Source organism: Squalius cephalus (genome assembly GCF_949319135.1).
Source record: "Squalius cephalus genome assembly, chromosome: 11".
NCBI lineage: Eukaryota > Metazoa > Chordata > Actinopteri > Cypriniformes > Leuciscidae > Squalius > Squalius cephalus.
Window position 1 is genome coordinate 23342769 of NC_137132.1, and position 9384 is coordinate 23352152.

General features: G+C 34.1%; 1 protein-coding gene across 2 annotated transcripts; it reads right to left on the minus strand.

Moving 5' to 3' along the window:
- Positions 1-339: 339 nt before the first annotated feature.
- On the minus strand, positions 340-6772 carry LOC307166600 (C-type lectin lectoxin-Enh2-like). 2 transcript variants are annotated; one of them, XM_079885060.1, is made up of 6 exons: positions 6498-6772; positions 6304-6371; positions 6018-6112; positions 5560-5681; positions 1468-1579; positions 750-1279 (listed from the first exon to the last, which is right to left on the minus strand). In XM_079885060.1, the coding sequence occupies exons 2-6, from the start codon at positions 6362-6364 to the stop codon at positions 1175-1177; spliced, it is 495 nt and encodes a 164-aa protein (XP_079741186.1). In that variant the 5' UTR covers positions 6365-6371; positions 6498-6772; the 3' UTR covers positions 750-1174. The 2 variants fall into 2 exon arrangements, with proteins under 2 accessions (XP_079741187.1, XP_079741186.1); XM_079885061.1 differs by lacking the exon at positions 5560-5681 and having other exon boundaries at positions 340-1279.
- Positions 6773-9384: the final 2612 nt, after the last annotated feature.

Below are 9384 nucleotides of genomic sequence, written 5' to 3' on the forward strand. Positions count from 1 at the left end.
AGTTTAACTGCTTTACTTATAAAATATAAGTAGATCCTACTAATTTGTAGACATATTTGAATGTGTGAATAAATTGAAGTTAAATTAACTCCAATTATGAAGTTTATTCTGTAGACTTTTTTTTACAGTCTATGGTGCACACACGTATGGGCTGATACACTTTGTATTCTTACGTGCGTATCTTCAATAACATCTGATTCAGACAGTGTTTTAAAAATGTCAGGTACCTCTCGATCGTAATTTAATAGTTGCTGACTGTGTAACTGAATGCTTTTGTAAACAAGCAGTGGTTATGTATACTACAATTTTAAGGCAAAACAAGCAGTTGCTACTTATCGTAAGGCAGCAATGTTTCATTTATTATGTAAAACATCTACGTATAGAGCAACTGTTAAATGCAAACATTTTCTAAAATGAAACGCTTCTGAAATTAAACCCAATGCATGGAACGAGGAGGAGGTCTTTCAACGCTGAACATGTAATGTTTCCTTGATATTCAAACCCCCAGAGTGTAAAACTAGTCCAGACATGACATTTACAAACAGTCCATTGCAGTGAATTGCTGCAACTCATTTGCATCTGTTTTTCTCAGGTTTGCCTTGAATCAAGAGCACTTCCTCTAGTTCATCATGTCAAGTACATATGTGACCTCCCTGAAAACCACAGGTTTCCCATGGGAAAGTTCCCCAAAGTCCTGGAGAGTTTGTACAGAGATCAAGTCATAACAGATAAACAGGTTGGAAATGTTTAGTGAATCTGTAATTTGCATTAATACACATATTTTGAATATACTATATATAAATAAGGCAGAAAACAATAAGAGTCCCGAATGAAGTCCATATTTGCTTACAATTGTAGGAAACAAACATGCAAATGTCTTCTTTGTCAATGAAGAAGCAGCTGCATTCTTAAACCCCTCCCATGATGATGACATCATTTAATGCTATATCCATGTCCTCAAACCTTGATACACAATTTAGGCCTTCTTATATTTGTATATACATGAATTTGATTGTCCACAATGGACATGATTTGCTTTATCAATGCTTTTATTAATATGAGGAGTGTTTCAGAGAAGATATTGAGAAGAGATTAAAGTTGTCAGAAGACGAGATTTGATTTCAGAATAACATTTTTGTAAAGATAAGATCAGAAAAAAGTAAATGTCGTTCAATCAAAGTAACTGTGGATCAGCATGACTGCATATGGTCTCACATGCCCTTAACACAAACATAGGACTTTGAGTCTGAACAGGACGCATCGTTCCAGCAACGGTTAGCTGTAGGTGAAATAATGAAATGAGTTATTCTGATCATTATAGAGGTGTTAGAATCCAAATAAAACAGAATGTTCAACTTAAGGCACTTTGTGAAATCCAAATGAGTAATTTAATTTTACTGTATGATATGAAATTGTAGTATTGTAAATTATAACTGAAAGTATTCAAAAAACAGATTGCATTCTTACGGGTCCAGTTGATCTCCAAACAGTTCTCGGAACCACGTAAATTGTTAGGTTCTCCAGGGCACCAGTTGGTATAGAAAAACTTAGTTCCGTCACTCCACAACCACTGTCCTTCCTAATGAGTGAAGAGAGTGAATACAAAGATTGCACTACTGCTGTCAGACTTCAGGAAGAAGTCAAACCATCTTCTTTAGAAACTTCTTCATTGCCTTTACTGTTTAAAGCAGGCATTTTTTATTAGACAAACAAATAGGTCACTTTAGGACACACAATTTAACTTACTTCTACACACTGTAAATGATTTCTGTTGTTTTCACAGCATTATACTGTTTTTCTCAACAGTTTATTGCTGTATAACCTATGTACAGTATGTTACTGTAGATTTAGTTGCTTTCACAGTATTATTTTGTATTTTCAACAGTTATGTACTGTGCACTCAGTTGACAGTATGTTACTGTAGATTTTCAATGCATTCTGGGAAATTATTAGTTACTGTAAATCTAAATACAGCAGTGCAAATTGACCGCGAAAAACACCACACACAATTCCACAGGACTACTAACATTATCCTTACAAAAAACATTTCCAGGACTGGGTCCTACAGTCTAACAGTCTTAATTTCTGTCAGTGGGGGTGCAGGAGAGCGCGTTTACTTTGACAGAGTTTTTCTGTTGTGACTCAGTGCATCGTCACGTCTTTTCTGCCGACCTGGAACTTCGTCATATGGTAAGTAATAAATCTTAATATGTGTATGTGTTCTAACTTCTAGCTAATAACTTTAAAGTTTTTTAGAGAATAGCTGACCACGATTTCGATGTTTAATTTATTCTCAACATTTTACTATAAGCTGTCTACAGTATGATAGGCTACTCTATGTTTCAATGTAGTTTGGGACATGTTAACCTACTGTAAATTTAAATAGAGTAGTACGAAATGACCGCGAAAAATAACCACAAGCTGCCATTTTATGAAGAAATCTTTAGTTCCCTGAGTAGCCTAACTTTGAGAGCGCAGGCCTTTGCATCGCGTCGCTGTGTCTGTCGGCGAAGTTTTCGCCATAAATATCTGGTTAGTGATTAATCTTTATTATTATTTTTTTTATGCAAACTAAATAGTAGCAGGTTAACGTTTAGTTTAGAAGAAGAACTGCCCGCGGCTTATGTTCTACGCCTCGTTTAAGTCAGAAGCGTATTTCCTTCTTGTTGATAGCTATAGCCTACTTGATTAATAAATGTGATTTTATTAACATAAATTGCATATGTAGCCTCTTATAAGGTCAGAATGATCTAATAATTTTGTTAGTTACCATTTTAAGTCGGTGGAAGTGCCCGCGCGTTCATTATTTTATATCATACGGTTTATATCAAATCGATCAATATATCCTGAAATCGGATACCCAAGGTTAGGATTCGGATTCTTGTTATAAAATTAAATTTTCGATTCCTCTTATTGATTTATTCGCGCTTATTTTCGTCTAAATCAGAATTTTCTTTTATACGCCTGTGAGGACCTGACCTGGCGATCTGCCAGGACCTTGTGCAGTTGACTCAGTCAGTGTTCATTCATACACTTTTGTTACAAATTGATTTCTATTAGTAACACTAACACCAATGGGTTTTTATTTTGCACAAGTGATGGTTTAGAGCTTATCCCCTATTGTGATGTGACTTATTACAGATTATGCTATATTGTGATCACTCTTGATTCAGTAAAATATTTTTTATTTTTTTGTAGGTTTCTTGTCAGGATAAATCCTGAAAATTCGAAATACACATCACAGTTCCAGGTGAGCAGAAAGAGTGGGAAGGTTGTTCGGAGGAAGACCATGGCCTTGAATCCACACGTTGCATCTTACATCAGGGACTTTGCAGAATATGATTGGCACAATCATTAAGGTAAGAGTAATATTAGGGATGTGCAGTGGAGTCCATATCTGTAGAAATTATTTGTGTCTGAATCTGTATTTAGAAAAAATCCAAAAAGGGTGGAAATGACTTAAACCATACATTTTTCAATTGATAGTCTGTTTTAAAATGTAATTATGTTCCCTTTACAGTTTCCATTTAACAAATATGCCTTGTATAAGTCAAAGAATTCATATTTTTATATTATAATTGTAACATCTCTTTAAATAAGTTTTAATTAAAAAATGAAATGGTAAAAATAGGGTTGAGTGATATGGTAAAAAATCATCTTGATAAAATGTTTCATATCAGTCAGTGTTGATAATTATCACAATCAATGTCAAATATTTATTTCTTTTAAGTTTTAAATGTTCTCAAACATACATTAAATAATGAAGACAACAGGTAAAGTTGTCCTGAAATGTATATGTATATTCATATAATGAAATGTAATAGGGGTGGGAATCTTTTTGATTGTACGATTCGATTCAAATCTATTCTTGGGATCACGATTTGATTCAAAAGAGGCAGTACTTTTGAAATTGGGAATTCTCTTTTGAATCAAATTTCAATTTGATATACTGTATGCATAGAATAGAATTAAAATATATGATCAAATCTAAAATCAAATCTATGCATATCTTAATGAAATTTGATTCAAAATCGAGAATCGAACAGCAGAGAAATGAACAGCAGCTACTGTTAGTCCTAATCAAGTGGGAGTTATTTAGTTTAAACACACCTGAGACACACCTCATATTTGCGTTAATTTAATCTAACCCGCTGCCGCTCAGCGTTCACATTAGCCTCTCACGGCGTGAGCTCACGCACGTCTTTTTCATCATTAAAATGAGTAAGAATCAAATCGACAGACATGACTATGAAAGGAACTGACTATAGTAAGCATCGTAAGCCTAAATTGATCGTAGAGACCATTGGTGGTAATTGTTCTATAATCAATTTAAGGTTACAATACTTTGGGGAAACGCAGCCCTGATCAGTGACCGATTGTTTGGAGTCAGAGATATAGAATATGGGCCATTGCCTTCTCAATATTTATTACTTTAGCTTCTGATACAGGACATGTTCATTCTCTTTTACAGAGTATTTGTTCGTTACCACAGAAAACCGTTTGCGTGTCCATGTTGAACGTGTTTCTTGTATGTAAAAACTAAAGTAGCCTACCTAAGCTATTTTCTGTGAATGTGCGAGACTTCCGGTTCATTACCCACTATATGGAAATAACGAGATGAATAACAAAGTGCTGTAAATGATAAAAATATTTGTGCTATAAACTGTTGACAATTATGACAAATTCAATACATCAAAATATCAAGAAGCATAACAAGCTTTTTTGTACTGCTAGAAATAACTGTAAGCGGATGACACCGGAAGCCAGACACATTTCATTTACAAATGGCCATGCCCACTGTAAAAATAAGGTGGATACCATAGGCAAAAAAAAAATCTCCTAAAAAGGTGTTGATAATGTGAGTTAGGTTTTTTTGATTATTAATTGTATGTTTTGCCTCTGATTGATTTGTGCTTATCATTCCTTGCAGGATTATCAGAAGTGTTGTCGCTCTTCTTCCACTTGACACCATCACTACCCTCCTCACCTGGCCTTCATCCTCACCTGTCTTGCTTTCTTTCTAAGTTTCTTTTTTACCTGTTCAGGATCATTTTTGCATGAATTGAAATACATGAATTGTTCACTGATTTTAATTATTAATTATATATTGTTCATTAGTCTTATTTTAAAGCAGATTTTTATTGTTGTGTTATATTACATTATTATTACTAATGTATTGTTTAAAAATACACAATAAACCTTGTTGTGCAGTTAAAGCTTCAATTGTTCTTTTTTCTATTTCCCATTAACAGTTAAAATAATATTCCTATATTAAAATAATATTCCTATAATAAAATATTAAAATAATAATAGCACTATAAAAGTCATAAAATAACATTTCATAACTGTATAATACTATACAGTATTATTACAAATCAACGGTGTAATACTGTGTTTTAACATGGTAAAAAAATACAGTAAAATAATGTATTTAATTTTACAGAATGCTTAACAGTACTGTATTTAGTGTTACAGTAATATTACTGTTGAATGAAATACAGCAACTACTGGATAATTGTTGCCAGTAAGTTACTGTTGATTTGACAATAAATTTTTTACAGTGCACCATCATGAGCACCAATCCAACAACGTGTGGAAGAAAGCAACAGACTCAGCAGGAAATCATTTTCCAGTGTATTGTGCACAGATGCGAGATTCCCACCAAGACTTTGACAGTTTCTCTAAAGAGACACATTTTATTATAGTCAATACAAAATCTATTTTTTTAGTATAAAGCATAAGTGACTTTTTAAACAACATTTTAAGACATTTGCAAACAAAGTCTGCTCTGATTGATTATTTGCTTAGTGTCAGTTTTCTGTATTATTTATTTGCAGAAAATAATGTTTTACAATAAAAAAAAAAAAAATCACCATTTCCACTTTATATTAAGTGTCTTTAATATGTATACTATGTACTTATTGTGTACATACATGGCTGTACATCTGTCTATTTAGATAGTTAAAAACACCAATATAAAGTGTGACCAAATCACCTTATTGTAACTAACACATTACCTCCGCTGTGATCCACTTAGTCGAATGAGAGAAGTACTTGTAGCATCGGAGTCCAAAATTTATCCATCCAGCGGGGCATTTGTTCTCTAAACGAACTGTATCCAGTACATAAACATTAGGGTTCTTGTAATATTCACAACAAAGAATGTTGTTTTATGTTATGTGCTGAAAATATGTGCACTTTATACACTGTAAACCCCTCATTAATCATTAGTCAATGGAATATTGTACATTTCCAAAATGTTTTTAAATAGCAAGGGTTTTTACAAATAAATGTCTTGGTTACCTCCTGCATTCCCCATGGAGAAGATCATGAAAAGAAGCAGAAAACTTTTCTGCATCGCCATGATGAACCTGAAATTAATAAACAGGACAAGTTAAATGTCTGCATGCACTCAGATGCTGCACACTGCGATTCTCAATGCATTAAATGACAAAGCACGAAAATTTATTCAGTTGGTCTCTGTTCCAAAAACTCACCTTGGTTTTCAAATTGTTGCCTTCAGAATCTCAGAAGAAGTTTGCGTGAAGTTCCAGAAACAGCCGTGCTTTGCTTTTATAATTTACTTAATATCAAGTGTGTATAGGCTGTGTTAGATAAATTTTCAGGTAGACTATCTGAATCCTCAATGCTATCAGTCATCAGTTGATAGCAGGCACCTCAACCCTTGTGATGTGTGGCAGCAGCAGCGCAAGATATCTAGGGAGAATGATCAAGCAGACACAGAGCCTGTGTAATACCATAACATTCTCATATTTATTGAGGGAAGATGGGTTATATTATACATAAGAGATCAGGCAATAACATCCAGGATGTCCTGTTGGGCAACCAATCATACTCAAAGATCAAACCTTACCATATATGGCATATTAAGAATTATAGTAACAATTAAGAGAGGTCAAATGTTCAAATGTATGTCTTGAGCCTTTTGTGTGCGAGAGTGCCAGTGTTCAAGGTCTCTTCACTGAAAAAAAAAAAAAGTAATATGTACTTAATTCTTCATTTGCAAGTTATTGCATTCATTTTTTTTTAAAAGTAAATGTCACATATGGAAAATTAACAAAGAGAATAAGTAAATTTAACTTGGCCAGTTAGAGTTTGTGGAGTAATTTCTACTCACTCATTTGAAGTTTACTTTGCAATACATTTCAAGTACATTTTACTCACTGAAATAAGCCATGCTTTTAAAGCATATATGGTTTACGTAAAAGCATTTAAGAAAACAACACAGATTTTGTGTTATACTTTATTACACAATAAAGGTAATGAGGTACCCAACCAAACATAGAAACCTCAATACTTGATACACAACACACAATAACGGTAACAATCAGTAGATAGTTTGAGGATGAATGGGTCATTTTGAGAAGAAAATGAACTCATCACAAAACCACAAATTACTAAACCTAACAATGAAAGCAACTTACACAACTTTTTTAGCAGAAATTTGAGGTAGGTTTTACTTAATTTTATAACTTTGATACTTCCTTAAAGAATCATTGTAAACATGACAAACAATTCCAAGTAAAATTATAAATTTAAGTTTTAATTTCTACAAGCTTGAATTGAGTAATAATATAGAATTTATTTTTATTATTCTTGCCTGAACTAACTTTTGTAATTTAGAAATTACATTTCTTTTTTTTTATTCCCTTCACCACAGAATAATCTTTATCATGTCCACGATGTGCACATAACGTAAAAAAGTTACACAAATGCAGTCTTACACAAGAACAGTCAAAAGTGAAGCTTAAGAAACACGGAACATGGTTCCTTGTGTTAAAATCGCATGTGCTGAACTACTGTAGAGTAGCCTAAACTTTTTAACTGTTGAAGGTGTAAAGGAGTTAGACAGTATAGTAGTTGCGATTTTGCTGTAAAAACATGTTTTATTATGTATAGCTAACAGGGGAGCTTCAGTAAGCACATGTAGCCTACATCTCTAAAGTGGATTTACATAACCATATAACGTTACATCTTACAGACGCTTATTTTAAATGTCTATTTACATCTGAAAGGAAAATATTCTATAAGTATTGCAGATGAGCACATCACAACATGAAATAGACATCTGAGTGAATGTGTGCTATTATGTAGGATAATTCACTGTTGTCAACACTGTTTACATTAGACAAATGTGCTGTAAGTAAAGTAAATAAACAAATCTATAAAGTAACTAAACATAAGTTATCTATTGTATTTGTCCCAGTGATAAATTGAGGAACATTTAAGTTGGATAAAAGGTGAGTTAACACATCAGCAACAACCTCAACATGTAAATGTAGTGTTAAGCTCATAAATCACAGAGGTAACGTGAATCTTGGCTGTTTCTCAATTCCAAGAACGCAGAGAACGGACTTGTGTTCTCGTGGAGACCGGTCTTGCCAAGCTTCCTTGGAAGAACGAACTTGGAACCGGCCGCAATGACTTCTGGGACACCAGGCGAGTACTAGCTCAAGTCTGCATTCGATGCATCCTCGGTATCAAGAACACATCCGGGTTCTTTCATGCGTCCTCTGTACTTGTGTTCTTGAGAATTGGGTCTGAACTTCAACGGTTATGATGATGTAAAACGAGAACACAAGGACACAAGATCGCTGAAGAACGCATATTGAGAAACACCCCTTGTCTGGATGTTACAGGGACAGATGAACAGATGTGTGTTTATCCGGTGGAGAGTGGCTCATGAAGCTGAATGCTGCCATCAAAGCCTTTGAGTGAGTGTACAACAGAAATGGATAACAAAATCAATTAAATATTAAGTTTTAGTTTATTTTAATTATTGTAATTTCAAATAGAGATATTACAACACTTTTCTGATTCTTGATTTCTGTGCATTTGCTGCAGATCTTTTGTGGTGGAGCAGGACCTGCAAGGAAAGATGATTGCGGCATTTGTTGGGAAAAAAAGGTTTTAGGGATTTTACTAAAATATAAAGTAAGGTCATTTTTATGTATGTTAATATGTTACTTTTAATACAGAAATCAAATTGCATTGTGCTGTTAAGATGACTGCTTTTGTATAATGTTTGTGCATTTTTGTAGGATCTGAAATCTCTGCAGACTTTTGTGAACACTGAGGATGAGGAGCCCAGAGCTGAATCCTGGAAACGGTGCCATGGACGAGACCCTCCATCACTCCACCTGCTCTTATTGCCTCACATTGTGAAGCACAGCGCAGCACGCAACAACCTCTGGCACAAAGGCACGGCTCACCTCTGGTGGTCAGCTGATTCATCAGAATAAAGCCGCAGAATGGGAAACGCTGTGTTGAGATGGCAGTAGGATTTGGGGTTCAGCGCCTGTAAAGACATGCTTGTAGTTTGAATAAAGCTTTGTTTCATGTGTTGTTGACTTGTATATGCAT